The sequence below is a fragment of the Saccostrea echinata genome, unplaced genomic scaffold (genome assembly GCF_033153115.1).
Source record: "Saccostrea echinata isolate AGI-Se365-2 ecotype Australia unplaced genomic scaffold, CSIRO_AGI_Sech_v1 ptg000028l, whole genome shotgun sequence".
Taxonomy (NCBI): domain Eukaryota; kingdom Metazoa; phylum Mollusca; class Bivalvia; order Ostreida; family Ostreidae; genus Saccostrea; species Saccostrea echinata.
The window spans coordinates 7,883,169-7,907,624 of record NW_026889777.1 but is presented as its reverse complement, the minus strand read 5'-3'; the positions used below and the strand labels follow the sequence as shown (position 1 = coordinate 7,907,624).

General features: G+C 32.8%; 1 protein-coding gene across 1 annotated transcript; it reads left to right on the top strand.

Moving 5' to 3' along the window:
• The first annotated feature begins 195 nt into the window (after nucleotides 1-195).
• Nucleotides 196-23,712, top strand: LOC133193698 (achacin-like). Its single transcript, XM_061329652.1, has 4 exons — nucleotides 196-380; nucleotides 823-924; nucleotides 4,288-4,533; nucleotides 23,057-23,712. Exons 1-4 carry the CDS (start codon nucleotides 196-198, stop codon nucleotides 23,667-23,669), a joined length of 1,146 nt encoding a protein of 381 aa, XP_061185636.1. The 3' UTR covers nucleotides 23,670-23,712.
• The last annotated feature ends 744 nt before the right edge of the window (nucleotides 23,713-24,456 follow it).

The following is a 24,456-nucleotide window of genomic DNA, read 5'->3' as shown; positions in this document are numbered from 1 at the left end:
GGATATATCCATTATCGGGCCGGTATTGGCGGTACCTACACAGGATGGAGGTTAAAAAACAAAGGACTCCGGATTGGTATTTATGAATACTCTTATCGTGTCGGAGGCAGGATGTATACGAGAACTTTTCCAGATGCCCCTGATCTTCCCGTTGAGTTTAGCGCAATGCGGCTGATGCCTGCTCGCCACTTGAGGATGATAAAAGCCGGGAGAGAATTAGGATTAAGATTCGTACATTTTGTTGAGGAATTTGGGCGCATTCCTGAACGCACCCGCCTTTATCTGAGAAACACCCACCTGTCAATCCCCGATCTAGGGACTTCAAGAACCCCCTATAAACTCAGACCAGCAGAGAGAAGAAATCCTTCTGACCTACAAAGGTATGAATTTTATTATTAAAAATTTGTCATGTTGCTTTTTTTTTTTTTTTTTTTAAAAAAATAGACATTCCAAGTGATAATGCAATTTATAATAGATTTTTTTTCTACGCCAAGTATTGATTTAAGAGGTTTTGATTGCACTTTAATGCTAGCAGAATTTATAATCATTAGTATTAATATATGTTTAATAGCATTAATGAGGAGATGAGTTGTTGACTTTAAATCTCTTTCATAATGGATTGAAAAGTAGATGAGCATATGGAAACATAAAAAGATACGTTCAAACGGATGAAAGTGTCATGTGTAATTAATAATTGTAAAACATTATAAATTGAATTGAATTCCGGACTTTTCATCTCTCTAAAACATGTTTGGACATATTCAAACATTAGGAAGATAAATCAATGGATGTTTTTTGTTTGTTTTTTTTAAATACATTTAGGTCGTTATCAGAAAGGTTTACAAACTACAACGGCTCTGGTCCAAATACAGAACGTTTTACTGTCGTCACTCTTAGAGATGGAATACCTTTATATTTCCAGAGGTTTATCATTTTGTATTTATTCTATTTTCATTAAAAAAAATCAAAAATCAACAAAACTGATTTTATTGAAAGATAAAATAATTAACTTTTTTTCATTGATATTGTATCGGCCCAATTCATGTTTCATGATATTTCACTCATTTTTGATTTCTGTTTTTAAGGACAAAGGATACAAAACAATATTAAAGGAAGTTGTAAGAAAGATTGTATAAGTTTTATTAGTCGCCAGCGTGGCGAAGTGGATAGAGCGTTTGCTCTAGAGTCGCGGTGTAAGGAGTTGATCCTTACTTTGCAGGTTCGAATCCCACTGTGGGACCAGGAGACCGGTCCTTCGGATAAGACTGTAAAAACCGAGGTCCCGTGTCGTAGTAGTTGTTGGCACAAAAAGATCCCTCACTGCTCAATGGCCCTGAGTGCCGAATATAGCCCCTCCACCGGCAAGTGGTGGCGTCTCCATATGAGTGAAAAATCGAGAGGGACTTTAAACAACAAACAGACAAAATAAATAAGTTTTATTAATACTAAAACACATACTTATCATCAAGTTTCCCTATCAAACCAGCCTCATTTGTTCATACTCCCCAAATCTTACATTGATATCGACACTGAATACAAAACATGAAAATACAAATTCCGCAAATATAAATATTAATTTACTACAATCTTATCGTAAACAAATTGAAGTTTATGAAAAAAAAATATAGAAACTAATATACCCCCCTCCATTGTCCTAAGAGTTTGGGTATCTCTTGATCTCTTGACCTTAAAACCTCTTTTTAAGCGACAAGTGGTAGTGTATTAAGGGAAAAAAGTCAATCTAACTGGTAATAGCATCGTAAACAGACTTCTTCGGTCTTATTTTATTGCTTCTGAAATTTCTTACTTCCATACTTTAAAATTTAAATGTCATTTGTCCTATGTGTAGTAAACATGAAACACTTCGGATGATTTTTTTTTGCGGTTGGAAAGATAATGACAGATTATGGTTCCTCTTTGTAAAGTGTACATAAATAAGCATGTCAGGCCTCTACTTCCTAGTATTTACATGCTCATAGATTTTATATATAATTAAACTTCAAAAAGGGCTAAGAAACAATTTGTCTGTAATTAAGTATACTCTGATTATACATATAATTTTTCAAGGTGTATGCATGGAAGAAATCCTTTTACGATGACATTTCTATCAGTATTTCATTATAAAATCACATTAAATAATGCTTAAATTGGAATATTAATAGAGTAATAAAAAATATTGAAATACAGAATCGCTATATTATATAAAAAGGCATCATATTGTAAATCAACTTGCCATGCATTATTTCTCTGATGCAGTAGCCTATTTTTTTTATCACTGAATATTTCTTCCTTATTCTTTTTAAAACAGCTTTCCTTAATTAAATTTCAAATAGTAAGAACAGGTTTTTCTAGATCACCTGTAAGAGAGATTACCATGATTGAAACATACCGTGACGTAGAGATAAATAATTCATTTTTAAGTACTTAGCATTATTTTATACGATTTTATACAGACATAAATATACACAATAAAATGTCTTTCTTTGTAATTTGTGATGAATGGTTGCAACCATTGCAGAAAAAAAATCCAAGACCAGCTTACTCGAGTCACTTATTTTTTTTCCCGCAATACCTGCAGCCGTTGATTAAAGCAAAATAAACAAGAAAGAATTTCATGGTTGAAATGAAATCTGAATGTGATAGAAAACAATACAGCATAGAAAAAAAAATTGTTTCAAAGCAGAATCGTTAAATTTCATGAATCTATATAAATATATTCATACACTTATTCTTTTTAAATAACATGGTGGATATCTACAATGTACAGTATGTCAATTGTTTGAGAAGGAAATCGTATACAATATTTAAATCTGAAATTATTACATTATCGGGAAATGAATGACAATTTTCCTCCTTATTGACGTAAGAGTTACATTAAGAACTAAGAAGTCATATACCCAATACACATTAATCCATTTGGAGATATCAATCTGACTATATAAAAAATTCAAGAAGAAGCATAAGTTACATGCTCTCTCACCTGGTAAAAATAATGCAGTGTAGAAATGAGAAGAATATAGGTTTACAGGTAAAGAACACTGAATGTCAGGCTTGGGCCGAATTACATTGTAAAGTAATGCATTACATTACCATTACTTTGGCAAAGTAATGCATTACCTTTACTTTTGGAGGTTTTCAAAAATAAAAATGCAAAACTTTGCAACTATTTTCATTAATATGCATGCCACCCCTTCAAAACTAACCATGATGAATTATAATTCAAATTTAATTTCAAGACTTGGATTTATTACACAGTAAATAATATACAAGTCTATTTACTATTCATAGGAAGATCGAACTTTTCAATTGCCAGTAAGATAAAAAAACATGTACATCTAGAATATGCACGTTTTGTGTAACTATTGATGTAATAAAGCAATTTAGCTTTTGGGGCAATTTACTTCCTCCCCAAAACTAAAACTAATCTTGATAAGACATATAAAGAATATTTGGATAACACTGACAAACTTGTAAAGAGGCTGGACAGAATGTATAATTTGCTCTCCTAAAAGTAGAATGCCTGTCTTCTATTCCTTTTATTGCAATGGATTTGTCATGGTTACAAGCTAGACCAGGTCAATTAATGTTTCATAACCACAGTCAGAAGAAAGGGGCTGGGTTTTGGAGTTTTTCTTAAAACAATGCATTGTTTTAATTGTTACATAACCTTAGAGGCATTGTGTATTTAACTTTTGATAACACTCTATTCAAGAGGTGACAATTATCTGTTTACATTGTACATTAATTAGTGTGCCTCATACCGGTATTATTTTTAAAGGATGTTAAAAAAACAACTCTTTAAAATATTCTTTGAAATTAAATCTGAATTAAAATAAGTATGAGAATTTAAATGTGTGGAAATTGTACTTTCAGCAGAATAAAAAAAATGTATTTGAATAGATACAGAGAGTTTATTTAGATAGGTTAACCTTTTTTATTCATTTCTATTATTTAAGAAAAAAAATTTAATTCCAATTATTTCCATGTCCATTTTCATTTTTTTAAAATAGGTATATTCAAAATAATGCTTTGTGATGCTATGTTATGACAGCATTAATCTGGATTTGAGAAAGTATTTCATTACATTACCATTACATGTAATGCAAATCTTTTTGCATTAATATTACTAGCATTACTTCGAGTTGAAGTAACGCATTGCAATGCTTTACCATTACATTTAGCATTACCTCAAGCCTGCTGAACATCATGTCTGTTGAGCACAATTTATTTTTTTTTTTTAAAAGTGTCATAATGCCTCTAACCAACACATTATAAAATTATTTACAGCTACAAAGAAGTCTTCCGAAAAACTGGAATAAGCAATGAGGCATACAATTATATATTTGACAACAGTTTGTTAAAATTTGGTCTTGGTGATGATGAACAAAGCATTATACGATTTCCCAGAACACGAACAGGATTCGAAGAGAACACGATTTCCACTGAATTACCAAGGGTCGTCTCTGTCCCTACAGGAATGGGTTCATATCCCACAGGATCTCTGAGGCAATACCTATCACGGAACCCCAGAAGGTATCTATAAAGTTAAAGTTTTGTAGAAAATGGATTGTTCATGCATAGAAAAAAAAATGAAAAAAAAACCCGCTTTATTTCCAACGAAGCTGGTTGGATAATCTACATTTTATGAAATATTGGTATTCGTTCTAAGTAATGTAGCTGATTTGCATAATAAACAGAAGTCCATGACAAGCTAAGATTTGACTAGTATACGATGTTTAAGGCCATATTTGATATGTTCCATTCAAATTTAGTGTTAGTGGGAAAGATAATCAAATCACCGAAGAGCCTACAGAATTTACCATACTTAATGTAAAAAAAAATAATCCCAAACAGATGCAATTTCAACAGCTTGATAAAACTTCATGTTTCAAACTATAAAAAGAAAGTGACATTGTCACTCTATAGGTTGGATTTGCTGTTCTATTTGACAAAAAAGTAAAACAACATTTGAATGAAACTCTTTACCTACATGAGAAAAAGAATTTTTTTTAAACTGAAATAAGCTATTTGTTATATGTAACATACTAATGAAAATATTGATTAGTTTAACCAGAGGATTTAAATAAAATAAATTTCAAACAAGACAGCTAAATACTCTTTTCTTTCGTTTATGCTGATCTTCAGTTCATTAATTGTTCAACACATTCTTGTTACAGGCACAGGTATCATCCAAACAGTCAACTTATTAAAGTATCAAGACTAAAATTTCGAATTTTAATGCTGAATTTTCAGAAGCTATTTTCCAGAATTGCTTCCCGGAAGATAAAAAGTTTTGAGTTGGGACATTTTTTTTTCGGTCGGGAGAGGGCTACCAAACATTTTTTTCAGCTCACTTGAGCCAAAGACTCAAGTCAGCTTTTCTGAGCAAAATTTATCATTTGTGTGTCGTCGTCGTTCTTGTTGTGAACTTTTCACAATTTCATCTTCTTCTCCAGAACTACTGGGCCAATTTCAACTAAACTTGGCACAAAGTGTCCTTGGGTGAAGGGGATTCAATTTTGTTCAAATGAAGTGCCTTGCCTTCTTCCAAGGGGAGATAATTATCGAATTTGTGAAAAATTAATGGCATCATTTAAAAATCTTCTCAAGAACCACTGTGCTTGAAAATATGAAACTTATGTGGAATAATTGTGAGGTAGTGTAGATTCAAGTTTGTTCACTTCATGACCCCCAGGGGTAGGGTGGGGCCACAATGGGTGATCAATGTTTTACATAGGAATACATAGGACAAATCTTTCAAAATCTTCTTCTCAAGAACAGCAAAGCCGTTATTGGTCATATTTATATGCAAGCATCCTCAGGTAGTGTTGATTCAAATTTGTTCAAATCATGACCCCCGGGGGTAAGATGCACCCACAATGGGCGATCAAAGTTTTACATAGAAACACAGGGAAAAAAATCTTTAAAAATCTTCTCTTAAGAACAGCAAAGCCATGATTGGTCATATCTATATGAAAGCATCCACAAGTAGTGTAGATTCAATTTTGTTCAAATCATGACCCCCGGGGTAGCGTGGGGCCACAATCGGTGATCAATGTTTTACATAGGAATACATAGGAAAAATCTTTTAAAATCTTCTCAAGAACACCAAAGCTATGACTGGTCATATTTATTTGCAAGCATCCTCAGGTAGTGTAGATTCATGTTTGTTCAAATCTTGACCCCGGGAGGTAGCGTGGAGCCACGATTGGGCGATCAAAGTATTACATAGGAACACATCGCAAAAAACCTTTAAAAATCTTCTTCTCAAGAACAGCAAAGCTATGATTGGTCATATCTATATGCAAGCATCCTCAGGGTAGTGTAGATTCAAGTTTGTTCAAATCATGACCCCTGGGGGTAGGGTGGGGCCACGATTGGGGGATCAAAGTTTTACATAGGAATACATAGGAAAAATCAGCAACAGCCATTTTATGTCATATTTATTCAAAAGCATCCTTAGTAAATGTACATTCAAGTAAGTTCAAATCATACCCCCCTTTTATATTTAAACTTTTCAAGACTGAACTGATTTCTGCTTTTCCCTAGCCAAAGTGCTCAGGTGAGCAATGTGGCCCCTTGGCCTCTTGTTTAAGATGGCCTGAGTAAACATGGTAGAAAATAAAGTTCCTTACACTTTACCATGTCTGTATCAACACTAGTTTTCGCAATCAGGTAATGATAATCAACTTTAATCAGTTACAGCTTGCCGTGTAATCATGAGTAATCAGTAATAATTCGTTTTTCTGAATAGAAATGATTTAATCAACTTCTCTAAAAACATGAAAAAGATACAAGTAATCATTAATACTTTCTGATTACAATGGTATGAAATATATGCATAAAACTGCATTCATTAATTATTTTCAATGAATGTGGTAATAGCCATATCTTCTATATAAAAATGTATGTTTGTGAATCTGAAATAGATATAGCACTAAAATGCCAAATGTAAGTCTTTATCAACTCAGTTACAAATTTATGTGAGTTACAGATGAGTAATACCGGGCTTAACTAAGTTGATATATTCTGAAGCTATTATATTTTGTTTTAAGCCATATAATGGGATTTTTATTTAGATGTATCTTTAAGGTGTTTATTACCATAAATCAAACATTGTTTAATTTACTAAAATATATATGAATAAGCAGCTAATAAAACACATATGTGTTCTGGGTCAGCTTGGTAGTAACAATGGGGCACTATCAATGCTTGACCAGTCAAGCAACGTGTTAATTCTTTTAAAACCATCTAACAGTTAGTATTTCAAAATGTTCATCACAAAAGGTTGTCACACAATCAATCACCTATATAAAAGTTCTCGGATTCCTTATATTTCTTATTTTTTATGGTCTAAATCGATCGATAAATAAGTGGTTTTTATTACATTTTCAACAGCAAAATACTGTATTTTATTTATTGAATGAAAGTGATATTTTGTCACAATGTGAAAGGATATCAAAGTGATATTCTATCACAGTGTGACAGAATATCAGAAAAACGGCAAAACTCTCCTGAATTCTCCCTGACCTGTTATAAAATAGAGTGAATAAACCTTTTTGCAGAGACTGTAACTGCAAAAGTTTCTTCAAATATGCTATTGAAATCCATGTATTACAATGTTTTCAATCTCTACTATGCTAAACTATGATGTCAGCCTATGACTCTGTGTTACAAAAAGACAGAGGCAAAGGGAAAAATCAAACAAAATGTAATAAACAGAACATTCAATATGTTGTAGTTGAGTATGATTGTTTTCACTTTTTAAACGATTTTAGTTATCGCTCTGCCAATTTAACGAATAATTGTTCTCTTTTTTTCTCCATAAAATCAATTTTATAAAGACTGCAAATGTATCCACATAAATATTGGAAAAATCTTAACAGACTTAAATTGTGTTAAATATCATATTTTCTCCCTTATTTGTACATCAACGTTGTGAAAAGTCTATAATATAATTGTTTTTACATTTAAATTTCATGGATCAATAAAGTGCATGAAAATTAAAAGATGATTTTTAGATGTTATGCTGATTATGTACAACAAATTCTGCTTATGTTTTATCATGCATATTATATTATAAATTATTCTTTGAATTGTGGTATATTAATATTAATTCTTTTGAGCTTATAGTGCATACAAAGGTTCCTAAACAGTAAGTAGATATTACAGACTCAATTTAAAAAGCAATAGCAATAGCTTAACACATATCAAAATTACGGAGATTTAAAGGAATGGATCTTGTTTATACGAGAAAAACCCTGTTAATTAATTTTTAATTAAATAAAGGATTATCATACTATAGTGAGAAATAATCATGTCATTACGAGAAAAGATCGTTGATATAAGAAAAAATATTTACATTTCCACTTTCGAATGTCTTTGTCCGCCATGAAACTACAAATTAGGATCTTCATAAAGCCATTTGCTCATCACGCGACAAAACTGCCTTCTCGTTAACGCCTTCAGGGTGAACAAACTGATTGATTACATCGTAAAACCAAAACACTAGATAGTTGTTGCTTAGATAACAAGAAAAAAGTTCCTTTTTATTCCACGGAAAGATTAAATAAGAAAATGTCTCCTTATTACGAAAAATATATCCCGTAATAAGGAGGCAGAATCTTTTTATAAAGAGAAAAACTCTACTTATGTCTAGTTTAAATTTTTCGACTAAATAACAGCAAAAACATTATTAAACAACTAAAATACATATATCTACAAATAGATAAAAACATAATACTATATCATAACGGGATCTTTTCTCGCTTTTACGCAATCTTCCGTTGTTTTAAAGAGATCTTTTCTCATTACATAGTGATTTTTTCTTTATTGCGAGGTCCTATCTTGTTATAATGAGAACTTGCACATGAGAAGAAGAAAACACTTGCCGTGGCCTTCAATTCGACATTCAGATATATTAGCGACGTTTTATCAATTAACAATAGTTATTTCCATTCATATTTTACCTTAATATACTGAAATAAAACACATCACAGAGTCTGCCACATCTGTTTCATTATTTATTGACTATAAACGATAAAGGCCAACTAACAACTAAATTATATGACAAACAAGATGACTTCAGCTTTTGCATCGTCAACTTTCCTTACTTATTTAATAACATTTCGCTATCACATGCATATGATGTTCATGTCTCCAACTTATTCGCTCCTCAAGAGCATGCTCTGAGTACGATCAATTTTTAAACCGAGGCAGACTACTTACACAAAAGTTGATGTTACAGGGATTTCAACAACCTCATTTAAAGTCAGCATTTCAAAAATTCTATGGTTGTTTGTTTGTTTGTTTGTTGTTTAACGTCCCTCTCGAGAATTTTCCATCCATTTTGAGAGGCTGCCACTTGCCGGTGGAGAGCTGTAAATTTTTACCTATGCTCGGCACTCAGGGGCATTGAGCAGTAAGGGATCTTTTTCGTGCCAGCACCTACTGCGACACGGGACCTCGGTTTATGCGGTCTCATCCGAAGTACCGGTCTCCACGTCCCACAGTGGGATTCGAACCCGCGACGTAAGGATCAACTCCTTACTCCGCGACTCTAGGTCTTTGTTTTTGTACTCAGTTCGACTACGGAATGTTCCGTCTACTCCATCAATACATAGGGTTCACGGCGGGTGTGACCGGTCAGCAGGGAATGCATACTCCTCCTGGGCACCTGATCCCAGCTCTGGAATTTTCAGAGGTCTGTGTATGCCCTGTTCACAGATTTGTATTGTTTGCAGTTTTTTTTAATCAGATCCATCACTGTTCATTATCGTCACCTTTTTCAATCTTATTATTATTATTACTTATCTTCTGGTAATAACAAAGTTTCATTTTGTTATAATGCTTGAACAGATTTCAGCTGTCCTTAAAACAACATTTAAAATTTAAATTAATACTTCTGGGTATTTAATTTAATTTTCTTACGGTATAAAGAGTCGTAAGAATTCATGTCCTCCACGAAGCGTAAGAACATCACACTTCAGTATCATGGTTCTTAAAACACGAAGTCAAATACAGAGAAACTAATATTTTCCTCGAACTAGTAAATTTGACCCCAAGAAAATAACAGATTTCACAGTAATTTTTCTTGCCGTATCATAGAAATAGTTGGACTAAATCAAGAGTGTTACTTGTCACAGTTTAATTACATTTGTAGTTTGGAATTATGTCAGACAAATTTATTCATGCTTCATTTCATGGTGGGAAAGTAGCATATTTATCTTGCAACATTCATGAACAGTGTATAACACGTGTAATGAATGTTTCTTCTGCGAATATATGGTCCCTTGAATTTCAATGCGTGTTTTTTTTTTTTCAAGCAAAAATAAATATTCAGTAAGAAAGATAAACAACTTGCAATCTGTGTAATTCAAATATCCCAAGTGTACTTGAAATAGAGTATTATAATACTTGACAATTTCATCAATGACTTTTTCATGAGTGTTTCTCTAAATTCACCCAGCCAGACGAAAAGTACACATATATCAGTCCCCTTTTTAAAAATAAATACTCTAAATGTTGCCGAAATCATTTGTTTGACATTTTTAAAAGCGTGAATAGCTACTAGGTATAATGCCTACTCAATTTTGGGAATTTTTATTTTCTTAAAGATCATATTGCATGGCTATAAAGACATTCAATTTTCTTCGTAAAATTTTACAACAATGAATGTTGAAATGAAAAAAAAAAATATTCTGAAAATACTCATAAAATGGCACTATACTTTTCCACATTAGCTGATGCCATTTCTTTCTGCAAATATTGACTTTTAAAGGTTGCTAGGCAACAGGAAAATTTCTCCAATTCGGACCGTATTTTTTGTTACCCTATATCCTTAGCATATTTATGCATTTTATTATATTCTTAAGTTAGATATCGGGTCATACTTTTGAAGCGAACACAGATAAAATGTCAGAGTCGACTTTGCTTTAATTTTTTTAAAGTCAAATGTCAAGTGAAAAATTTAAGCAACATTTTGGACATCGTTCATACATTTCACTAATATTTAACAAATACTGATATTGAAAAAGGAAATTCTGAACATTTAAGAAATAAAATAACAAGTTTAAAAACTTCAATAGGAAATGAAGTCGGTCGGTCACGTGATCAAATTCTGTGAAGGCAGAAGGAAGTTTTTAAACTTGTTATTTATTACTTATATATACATTTGAGACGTACAATCAAATATTATCGAATATAAATATTGCACTTAATCTTCGTCGTAGATTTTGACGCAAGGTGTAAATCGGCTTGAAAAGCAGTTACGCTTCAAATTCATCTGGCAAAAGATTCTGTTCTGAAAGGAAAATTCTTTGAAAGGCTACTTGTGATCAATTATAGTGAGCATATTGGTGTCTGGGAATTTTTGTATTCTTGAGAACCCATATTCGATTAAAAAAAAAAGAAAAGAAAAAGAAACACGTCCGATGTGTGATAATAAAAAGTTGGAGGAATATTGGTCGGAAAGGAATGGATGGAGACACTTTTCCGGACCAGTTAACTTGAAATCAAGTATAAAATTTGATCAGAAACAAAAAATCTACGATTTCTCTCTTAATGTGAATTGATGTTACATGGATCTCAACAACCTCGTTTGAAGTTAGTGTTTCATAAATTTTATGGTTGTTATGATGACCTTGCTAACAAATATAACCTGTCACTGGGTAGAACTTTTATCGACATATTTCATACCAATTGTTAGTTTTTTTTAAATACTAAATTTGACCACGGAATATTCCGTCTACCTGATCAATACAAGGGCTCATGGCGGGTGTGGGCGGTCGATAAGGGGATGCTTCTTTCACACTTGCACATGATGTCACTCTGGAATTTCCGGGGGTTCGGGTTTTATGCCCTGTTCACAGATTTGTAGTATTTTTTTTTTAAAGAACATTCACTGTTTATTATTTTCACCTTTTTCATTCATGTGTTTTGGTGTGCGTGTGTGTGTTTATAAAAGTATATATGAATGTCTTTATAGAAGAACTTATCAATTTGTACATACAGAAGTTTTAATTATAAAAATGAAGTGTTGTTGTGTGCACCTTCTTATTTTTTTAATCTCATAAAAAGATGGACCATTTTTGTTCAAAAACGATATTCACTTATGACCCTCGTAATATTTTAAATGTAGACCTCGTGAGATTTAAGATAACAAACGCCCAAGAGAAGGGGGGTGTCTCCTCTTAGCAGCCCTCGAAAATAAACAGCTGAATTTGAATAAAGATCCAAACATAAACGTAGTCCCAATGTATATGAAGTATTTTTGTTGATTTTTGTCGACTGTGTTTCTGTGCTTTTTTAAGGTTGAGAGGGAGGGATAGGGTACAACGATCACACAATTTGCTTTTTATAAAAATCACGGAGGACATGAATTCATGGGTCTCTGCATACCACGAAAGCAGCGAAAATTAAACCACCACGAAGATAAGTGATTTCACAGTAGGTTCTGACTTGCAAGAATTTGACGAAGTTTTCCTATAGACATTCCTAACTGTAATAAGGATACTGTAATCAATAAAATTAAAAGTAATAAAAGGCCAAGTTTACAAAAAGACTATTTCTATTCCTGTGAATTTCATGTTGTACAGATATCACATCTGTTGTTAGTGTTCTAAGTGTAATTTTGAAATCTTGCACTGCTATTTTAAGCCATATCTAATAAACAGATGTTTCAAAATCGAAAGATAGGACCTATCACTTATAAACAACTTGTATCAAATTATAAACTTATACGTCAACCATTCCATCGTGAGCGTGGCTTTTCATCAAATGTTCTCAAGGGGAAGGGACATGCTTATTCATCTCTACAGCAGCTTAATTGCAAGTAAACTGTATACTTAAAATATTTTTTCTTCAAAAGACTCTCTCTCTCTCTCTCTCTATATATATATATATATTTACTTTAAATCCAATTTTAACGCATCCCATTTAAGGTGATGGTAAAACATTCTACTTCTAGAATAAATAAATGAAAAATCATTGACGATCAAAAGTATGTTTTTCTAGGAATGGCAATATGTTACCGTTTAACCGATTACCAGTCGTGACGTTGGTAACACGTTTAAACGATTACCGGTCTGAATGTTGGTAATCGGTTGGGAAATCTGTAATTGCTTACTCGAAAAAGAATGAAAATGTACATTTTTTAGCAATTTCCTAAAACTTCAACTTGATAAAAAGACCTTGTTTGTAAACACAGTCTATCGCCTTGGATTTTGTCTGACATGTTTCGAGTCCATTCTTTAGGACATTGATATTATTTGACTAATTTGATACAGAGAACTCTGTCTATCTGATCAAAACACAGTGCTCACTGTGGGTGTGACTGGTTGTCTGGAGATGCTTGCTTCACCTAGGCCTTTGGTATTTTCAGAGGTCCGCATTTTTGTCCTGTTCACTATTCATTTTTTAAACTGTATCTATAAGATCGATCACTGTTCGTTATTTTAATCCTTTACATTATATCTCTTCGTTAGAATGTCAATCTTACAGTTAGCCATCATTCAAAACTTTTCAGATTTTTCCTTCATTTAACATAGATATGGAAACAAACTGGAATTTTTTGTAAGAATTTTTTAAGGTTTAATTTATGCTATAATTCAGCATTTATTTTTAAGTTTGTTTATTAGCTATTATTTATGCTATACTCAAGGTCTATTTTCGAAAGCTGATTATTTACACAACATTTTTACGCAAACGCTTCTGTTGTTCTGTCATATGCTTCTCTAAGCTCTTAGCGCTTTACTCTAAAGTGAGCAGAAGATTTGTTCACAATCAGCTCTAACTTTGCAAACTGTCAAATGTTACACTCTCCTATCATCACCAATCATTTTTTCTTTCTTCGCCATTCATCACAAATCATTTCTGTGCTTCTTCACATTCGTTCCTGATCACTTTTGTCTTTCTTCACCAAAAACAACTTCTAAAATCGTTTAACCCTTAAACAATCATTAACAAACATTGCTTTCCTTTTTACCATTCATTGTTAATCATGTTGTCCTTCTTCACTAATCATTTTTTTTAACATACAGCTCCAATCATTTTTGTTTTTTACGATTCATCAAATTCTTACGTCATGGGTTTGAATCCCATTGCGGGACTTGGAAACCGGTTCTTCGGATGAGACCGTATCAACCGAGGTCCCGTGTCGCAGTAGGTGCTTACTGAAAACGATCCCTCACTGCTCAATGGCCCCGAGTGTCAAGTATAGGTCAAAATTTGCAGCCCTCCACCGGCAAGTGATGGCGTCTCCATATGAGTGAAAAATTCTCGAGAGGGACGCTAAACAACAACAAACAAAACTATTTATCACCAATCATTCTGTCTTTTTTAACAATCATCACTAACCATTTTTGTCCTTCATGAATCATGTTGTCTTCCTTAACCAATTATATTCCATTATGATCAGAAAGCTCTGGTACAAAAGGCATGACAGACAAAAGAAAACAAGCATGTAGAATACTGTTTTCGCATTGCCTGAACCTGTGTCCCTAGAAATACACTGTTCAGTTTCTCCTTAAGACATATTGTCTTAACGTCGCGTGTTCGAATCCACTGTGGGACGTGGAGACCAGTCCTTCGGATGAGACTGTATAAACCAAGGTCCCGTGTCACAGTAGGTGTTGGCACGAAAAAGATCCCTCACTGCTCAATGACCCTGAGTTCCGAGCATAGGTTAAGATTTGCCCTCCACCGGCATATATTACCGTTGGATATTCCATATGAGTGAAAAGTTCTCGAGAGGGACGTTAAACAACGTACAAACAAACAAGTATATTATCTTAAAGCTAATTAAAAAAAATCTTCTGTTGACCTTTAGGGTGTATGTAGTTCTATTTCTTGGATGGGAAACCAAACTTCCTTACTTGGTTTGAAAACAATATCTTATCCCCGAAAGAAAAAAAAATATTCTAAATGTAAACTGATTAAGAATAATGCTCGACGTTAATCCGGAAGCAAAAAAAATTAATTTATATCCAGTTGTGAATACCTGTTCGTAACAATTTGATTTTCATTAATGTTTTTGATGAATTCTTCAGATCTTTCTCCTACTGGAATATTCAATGTCAAAAAGAAGAAGAATTGCAGAAAAAGATGTGGAAGAAACTGTGGATCCACCAAGTAAATATGTGTCTCTCTCTCTCTTTCTCTCTCTCTCTGTGCGTGTGAGGGTGTGTGTTTCTCATATAATCAATATACCCATTCGAATTTTATTTCAACAGGGAGTTGGTTTGTTACGAGGCAAATAAAGTTCCAGGACCACCAATAAATTTGATCCTATGTGTTCAATAAAAATTAAAGTTTCAACTCAAGAGGGTTACTATGATTTGAATGTTAGGGACAGCACGCTTCTTTTCCATATGTACAACATTTTGCTCAATATTGCAACATAAGCCACGCATGACTCTCGGAAAAGAGAAACGTTTAAAAACGTTCATAATGCCTTTTTTCTACAGATATTTCCAAACCAAAATTAAATATGGCAACAGTCTAAATCTACTTTCATACTTATCATATATAAAATTAAAAGTCACAGATCATCGAATAACAATAGATCTATTGAAATATGCATACTACAGGCCCAAATTTCTGAGCTTGAAATATGGTCGAAATTACCCCCCCCCCCTCCCCCCCAAAAAAAATTGACTGCCGTCATGAGAAAAGGGCCCTTAAGGTCAAAATTTCACAAATTGACTTTTTGGTAAATTTTGATAGCCTGACTTCTGAATACAAATATACGTAACTTTTGAATATATCTCATTTTTTTCAGTATTCTATGAGCATTTTAGTAAGGCGCTTCGAAATAACGTTGACGTTACTCATTGAAAACGTAATAACGTCGCATGCGTCAAACTGAGTTTCCAAACATTCTTAAAATTAGTTAAAATAAATAACCTTAATCGTTTGGACACATAAAAACTTGAAAATTATTTGATTTAATTCTTCTTCCAATCTACTAGTATGGAATCTTTCCTAGGGCAAGTCACCTTAGTTCATACTGTTTTAGCGGCAGATCCAGTAATTTAGTAAAAGGAGGGGAGAGGTGTGTCTAATTAAAACAGGATCTAGGGACGGTTTATTTTCACGCAAGTTATTCTTTTTACATTGAATGCTCTAGCCCAATTTATAAAATATAAAGCACTTGTAACATTAAAACATTAACAACAACAACAAAAACACACATATATCCCATAGAGAAAGGAGAGATCCAATCAAAACAAAGGCACCGCACACAAAGCGGGACACCCTCGCTAAAGAGCACATCGATCCCGATATAAAAAAAATATAACTTTTGGTTATAAGCACGCATATTAACTCACCCCTCCCCCCAGCACATACACACACACGCACGCGCGCATTACTATTTTCTTTGATATGAGGGGATAATATCACCCCATATATTTTTTGTATCACCGATGAATGCTAATGGGAAATAATTCAGAAATGCCATGATGTGTGTAAAATTGTTTTTAATAAAAATCTATTCCGTTTATAAAAATCATAAATCAAAGAAAAAAAAATCTGTTTTCTACTTCCAAACATTTTTTTTTATTTAATTTTTTTAAAACTTAGCAAAAAAGTTTTCTTTTTAATAAATTTCAATTGTTCTTACAATTTCTTTGCCTGTCTTAGTTATTGAGTTGAAACATAAAAAAAGAGGCACACAATGATGTCAAAGCTAAAGGTCTTAGAAAATTTTATTCCGTATACACGAAGACTGAATGTTTTTGTCAACATCTTATATTTTTTCCCAATTAAATCAACTTTATCAAAAGTGGTTATAAATGCTTCTGTACTTTATTTTTTCTTTTAAGTGATTGATTGATTTATTTATTTTGAGCCACCTGTGCTCTCTACGCTAAATACTGCTGTATCACTTGGCCACAACAATCGTACATGTACATCATTTCTTAAAAGGGCCGCTACTGTAATCTCAAAAAGAAAACATGAGAATTGGTTTCTGTAAAAATGATTCCTAATGTCGAAATGAATTGGCATTTGCGATCATATTGCCAGATACTAATTCTTACCTGCTGGACACAGAAATATAACCGGCAGTCACGTGTCAGATTTAAGCTTATTAAAGCTCAACATTTCAATTCCTTAAAGCATTGCACTCGATCTGAAATAATTACCTTTCTGGATTTCTGGAATTGATAAAATCTCGTCAGATATTAATCACTCATGTTATTTCACGTTAATCTTTACGACGATTGTCAGGCTTCCAACTCAAATTTTACGGAAAGTTCTTAATAAAAGAAAGGGTTGTACATACTGCTCTTGGATCTTTTTATATATGCACACTTTACGGAGCTGGACTTTTCTGAGCGAAATGAAATACAGTTGCATTACAATTTTGACGAAATCTATTTGAAATTGATACTGAATTTCTGCGAGACTTACGCAATTAAGATCATACTCTTCCTCCGTGACATCAGCTATAACCTGACATCTATATTAGATTTTCATATTTCGATGCGATGAAATGTACTTATATGTCTTAAGCAATAATTAAATAATACGTCCAATACACATGTTTATACTTTTTTGTAATGAGGCGATGCAGGTAAACAATATCTCCTTGAATGTTTGAAACTCCACCGCTCTAACTTGACTCTTCATAGGCGACTACGTACATGTATACATCTGTTTTTATTGTGGAAGCTAAAGGTAAAACAGGCAAGCCATTTGCCCAAGTTATTTAAAAAAATATCACTTTTTCGGAATTTCGAAATTAAAGAACATGACTTGTATTTTTGCCTGTTACCACACGACTGGAATATAATCATTTTTTTTTCTTTAAAGGCAGAAAGTTGTGAGTGTGTTTGTTTAATCATTTTTATTAAAGTCTTATATACAGGTATAAACTTCAGTATCCCACACCGGCATCAACAGAACTTTAAGAATATGTCGAGATATCCGGGGAATCGAGATATATCAGATTTGAGACTCGACCTCAAAGATTTCAATACGAAACATGACTAAATCATTACATACATGAATTCAATCCTCAGTAAAATAACAAAAAACAAAACAAAACACCCCCCCCCCCAAAAAAAAAGCTTCCTTGCATATTTCATGGTCATCAAATTTTTGCATGAATCATCTTTTTTCCGACTGAAATATTACCGGTGCTTTTATTTTTCATTTTCCCCATAATGTAAATTTCTTGATAGTCTTTGGTTTCTTTCTTTTTTTTTTCTTTTTTTTTTACGATTGATGTTAATGTTGTTGATGATTTTGAACATTTTCTTAACATCAGAATATGACATCCATAACCACATTTTCTTCTATCAGTGATTTATTCTCAAAAGATGTCGCCATATCAACATTTATCAGAAATTCATACTTTCTTTACACCCTAATCTATTGCTTGTTCTGTTTCATACATATTTTCAAGCATAATATTACTGTCGATATAATTGTTATTTTCTTCAGCATTGAGTGTAATGTTTTTGGTAAAAGTTCTATTTTAAGCTGAACAGTTTAAGAAAATTGGTACAAAAGCATTTATTATCAGAGACTATAATTTTTTTGTGTGTACTTATTTGATTATTTCAATTTTTTTGAGCAAAAATTCCGTTGCACACCCTCCTTCGTTTCTTCCCCTAAACATATTCCTTTCCTGTTAATTGAGTATAGAATTATTTATCGATTCCCCCCCCCCCCCCATTTTGTAGTTGCTTAGGTTCCAATCTCCCATGTTACCAGTATCTATATCCAAACGAAGATAGGTTCTCTTTTTTTTAGCTTGAACTTTTAACGGTTTCCTTTTTATGCGGATTTTTCTTTTGATGCTTGTCAATTATCTCTCTCTCTCTCCCCCCCCCCCCCATTTCGAAATCGAAGCTAGACTCTGAGCTGGTCTAGTTGTGCATATAAATGTGATTAACTATGGATTAAAATCGAAATGGCTTAATACATTTTACAATGTGTTTTACAGATAAAGGAGCGCTTATAAAGAAAGCGTAACGTTATATGTGCATTGATCTCTCTCTCTCTCTCTCTGAAAAAAATATATACACGTACATTTATGTAGAATACCTTTTAATACTAAGAATACTTAATACGAGTCAAATTTAAGCATTTGCAAATTGCTCAGAAAACAAATATACAGTATCTTTAGCCATGCATAATATATAGAAATCGCTATAAATTGCTGAACCTAACAACGTGCTCAATGTCGCGTTTAGATTAATGTTTAGATTTTGTGATATCAAGTTGACAAAATAAATACACAGACAAAACTATTAATAAATGCATGTACTAAATAGTAATCATTCTTTTTATTAAAAATTTCCGCGTCAAATTTCATATAATTTGATATTTTTTTGGTTAAACGTGGAAATCCAATATTATTTCTTGTACACGAAACGCAGTCGATAAAATTTACTTCCGTGTTTACAATAACTCGACTTTGACGTCGTTTTCTGTGCATTGTGACGTCAAAAGATAAGGGCCCTTTTCTCATGACGGCAGTCAATTAATTTAAGGAATAACTGTCAAATTTTTTGGATTCATGATGTGATCAATCGAGTGGCTTGCGTGATAATTTGCATAAACGCCAAAGGCGTTTATGCATAAAATTATCACGCAAGCCAATCGATTGATCATCGTCATGAATCCAAAAAATCTAACAGTTATTCCTTATATTTACATGCTCCTGATTCTGCAAATTCCCGTGCTAATAGTCCCGCTTCTGTCTCTATTTGTCCCGCCCCGCACGTGATTTTTTTTTACCGCGCCTCTCGATGAACCAGTAGATCTATGTAGAAATAAAGTATTTTTACAGTTTGTAATTTTATCTCGGACAAAGTCATTGGAAATGTAAATATTAAGAAATGAAATTCTATAAATTTCATTGTAAATCTCGATCCTTATACCTACTTGGTTTAAATAAAGAATTTGAGGCTAAAACTAATAAATGAAGAAGGTGAAGATAACGAACAGTGATCAATCTAAGAAAAAAACTTCAAACAATACAAATCCCAAATCATTTTTATGTTAAAATTTCTTTGAGCACACATAACATTCAAAACATCTATTAATCATTATGTCCTGCAAACTTCTTTGACCTAAAGAATAATTTAAGAACAGAATTGGTTTTTTAAATAGATGTGTTGATGGATTCCATTATTTTCAAAGTAAAGGATGGGTATGTGTTTAAATCTAGTCCAGAAACATTTTTCCAAATCCATTACTCATATACTGAAAAGGAGGAACGTTGGGGCTGGAATGTCACCATTTATATATTAGTTTTCATGAATGTATCCAGTATAATATACACACGGCATTTTCCTTAGTCTTAAGGGAGGCCCACGTTTACCGGATGCCCGATGTCTTAAGCAACGTTGATCACTATTCTAAAGAAATAACAACGCTCAGAAAGAAACATAGCCTAACATTTTGTGCTGGTTTTCGTTTGGAAATAATTGTTTTTGTTCCTTTTAAAGGTGGTTACGTGGAGGATATTACCATTATCGGGGCTGGTATTGGGGGTACCTACACAGGATGGAGGTTAAGAAACAAAGGCCTCCGTATTGGCATTTATGAATACTCTAATCGTGTCGGAGGCAGGATGTATACGAGAACTTTTCCAGATGCCCCTGACCTTCCCGTTGATTTTGGCGCCATGCGGATCAGACCTGCAGAACACGTGAGGATGAGGAAATCCGGGAGAGAATTAGGATTAACATTTGTACGTTTTGTTGAGGAAACAGGGCGGATCCCGGGACGCACTGAAATGTATTTTGTAAAGACATTATATTCATAAACATTCTTTGTAAAAATATCTAGGTCACTAATCTTATATTTGAAATCGTATTCTATTTATGACATTTAACCAATACCTTAAATATTATATTCGTTCCTGATTTCACATACAGGAATATGTCATTCTAAGACATATACACTTCTTTTTCTTTTTTCTTTCAGAGTTTTATCATTGATAAAATTAATGTGAATTAATAATTAAAAAAAAATTATATTTGAACTAAATTACTGACTCTTAATGTAATAAATAGAAGTTTGGAAATTAAATGTACAGATACAAACGTAAGTAATAGAAAAAGAAATTGATGTGTGCTTCTTATTCTACCTTTCAGCACACTATCTGATTACTTCACATTCTCGAACGGGTCTGATTCAAAATCCGTATTAAAAAGTATTACTGCTTTCACTATCAGAGATATGGTATCGTTATATTTCCAGAGGTTTGTAAATATATAATTTTTGTTATGTTTATTCAAGTTTTGTAGCAACAATTTCTGTAGATAAACGTAGGATCGTGTCCTATTTATTTTGAATCGGAATAGCGTATACCCTGTGTCTATTTGGCATAAACCTTTGTATGTTTGAAAGACAACGACAAAAGCAAAAGAGCAATAACCCAGTGTAAAATACGAATGTGCATTTTAACTAAAGAACGTATAACGAACTTTGGGTCCTAAATTATGAATCGTACGATTTAAGAGGCGATGTTAGGTTTAAGTTGCGTGGTTAACAGATGGGGAAAATATGAGCACAATGACAAGTTTTCAAAATCCTAAGCTAAGCATTATAAAAATATTTACACTTTTAAAAAGTCTTACAAAAAGCTGGAATAAGCAACGAGACATAAAACTTTAGAATTGACTACAATTTGTTCAATAAATTTTTCAGTGAGGATGACCAAAATATTAAGCGATTCCCAAATTCACGACAGGAATTTGAAAAGAACACGATCTATCCAGGACTTCCCAGGACTGTCTTTGTTCCCACAGGAATGAGTTCATACCCATTAGGATTTCTGAGGCAATTCTTATCACGGAACCCGAGAAGGTATCTTAAAAAAATCGTGCAAGAGAAATTTTTATGCCGAAAGAATAAAGCCCAAGTGAAAATGTTTTTTTAAAAAAACACATGACATACGGTGATGGTGACAAAGACATGTATTCAGAAAACATATAATATCAAATCAAATTAAATCAAATATTCGTTCAGTTTATTTGTAACTGACAATTTAAACAGAAGAATTATAACTTATGCTAACCATCTACAAACGTATAGGAAACATTAAATTCCACTATATATGAGTGAAAAAGATAATGGAATATGCTTTATATAGCATTTACAATATCAGGAACCAGGAAGCAGGGTAAAAGTCAAAATTAATGGATGCATTCACTACTGTACCTGTACTTAAAAAAAGCGATCTTCATATTTAATTATGCAGCTTTGGCGCAGACAACGATGCGCTAATTCATGAATACCGCTAAGAAATCATTTATAAATACAATATACTGCAAGGAAATGTATAGTCTCCTAATTCATGATTTCGCCAACAACTCAATACCCAGTGATTGCGCTAAATTTTGAATACGCCCATTTATGTAGACGTACAGTATTTTAACATATACCGTTCACATTATTAGTGTGACTTTAGCTTGCACTCTATTAAAACCAGCGAAAACAGTCCTGTCTCAAACAGCAAAATAAATTTATTGATGCACGAGGAAAGACAAACAAAGCCAACCGATAGGTCTGTTTTGTTTTTGCACTGCATCAAATAAGTTTAAGATTCAGTGAATCTTTTAGAACATTATTTATACTATTCATGAAATTATTACATATGATACGAAATAAATATACACAGACGTTAATTCTTAATTTGCAGTAATTTTTTTTGTTCAGATTAACTATTCATTTAATAAAACTATTCAAAATTCTTAGGAGAAATACCGATTTAATAACCATGCATTGCCAATAAAAAAGATACAATAAATCCAAATCTTGACAAGTAAATATACATTTATTATATCTTACACTCTCTTATCTTTATTATTATAGAAGTGTTTAATTCTTGTTGTAGGCACCAGTATCATCAAAACAGTCAGCTTATAAAAATATCAAGAATAAGAAGAGATCTCTACCGACTGAGATTTAGAAGAACAAGAACTATCAATGGCCAAACTATTCCCACAAAGAAATACTTCACAGTTTTGACACGTAATGTAATTCTAGCGCTACCCAAGGTACCTATTCAGCGGATTCAAATGCCAAAATCGAACAATAATACTTTCCAATTGGCACTTAATTCTGTGATTGATGTACCAACGTCAAAGATTTTCCTCGTGTACGAATACCCTTGGTGGCTTGAAGAGCGCTTCAATTTCACTTTCATTCAGTCAGATCTACCGTACAGGCAGTCTTTCCACTGGGGGATATCTCGCAATGATAAGGCAGTTTTGCTTGTGTCCTATACTGACCTAGACGATGTAGCCTTCTGGAGTCATCTTCAAAGAAGAGGAAGGGTCATTAGTAAAAGGAATGATGATACTCGAGTAACGGACGAGGTTTTAAGACATGTACATAGTCAGATTTCGAATGTTTACAAAATAGACTACGGATGTATTCCTGTCCCTGTGGATGGTATGATGTTTGTTTGGGACAAGTATCCCTTTAATGGAGGATGGGTTTCATGGAAACCAGGGTCAAAATCATACATTAAAAACTATCTGACAAAGCCATTTCCCCAAGACAATATTTTCATAGTCCATGGGTACTGGGGAGGGATACATAACGGTTGGGGGGAGAGTTCGCTGGAGGCCGCTGATGATATATTGACTCACTTTGGTGTTCCATCTTATCTTTCCAATACATTATACAACAAGCAGGAATAAAACATGATTGTTTTATTTTATGTTTGAAAAAAAGACATTTTGTGGAAGGTGAATACTATTCATTTAGCAGCTGGTTTAGTAATGAGAGACTGAACAAAATTAATATATCAATCAAGAATACAATGTATACCCTAATTGTATTTCTGATAATAAAATACAACTTCTGATATTTTTTTTTTCGCGAAGTAAATTTGATAAAATTAATTTATTATGTAACTGTGAAAACATTTGTTTTCTTAATAGAATTGTTTCAATTAACATTTTTCTGAAATATGCTTAGCATTAATTATCTATCAAGTGATGTTAAGGCAGTAAAATGTAATGTGAACTAAAATCTAAAATAAAGAAAATGTCATTTCTCTGCATCAGAAAGTATTTGACTATATCATATGTTATTATTCTGAATGTTGAGTTTAAAACCGAAGGTCACATGATTTGTAAGAGTCAGTCTTAGAACTGCTGTGGAAACTCATTAAGTAAATGTAAGACACACCGGAAATTCCGTCATCAATGATTTAAGACTTTTTCGTGGTAAAAGAAAAACGTGTGAATTTCTGCTTTAGTTTCGTTTTTGTTTTATATAGACTTAACTGATTTTTTCCCTCAAAAATACAAACTTTCACTTTTATTTGCCTGACTTCCCTTGAATATTTTTTTCACAAGTTCATTTATGCTACATAAAATAAAACATTCATTGTAGGTGAAATATTTCTTTTCAAAATTTGAAAAATTAAAAACAAATATGCCATCTTTGTTAAAAAAAGATTTGCCGTTATCCAGTAATTCT

Bases quoted from the DNA above. Each gene is read 5' to 3' on its own strand.
- LOC133193698 (XM_061329652.1), top strand. From the start codon at position 196: ATGATAAAAGCCGGGAGAGAATTAGGATTAAGATTCGTACATTTTGTT. The intron at 381-822 runs GTATGAATTTTA...AAATACATTTAG, and splicing joins AATCCTTCTGACCTACAAAG to GTCGTTATCAGAAAGGTTTA. The intron at 925-4,287 runs GTTTATCATTTT...AATTATTTACAG, and splicing joins ATACCTTTATATTTCCAGAG to CTACAAAGAAGTCTTCCGAA.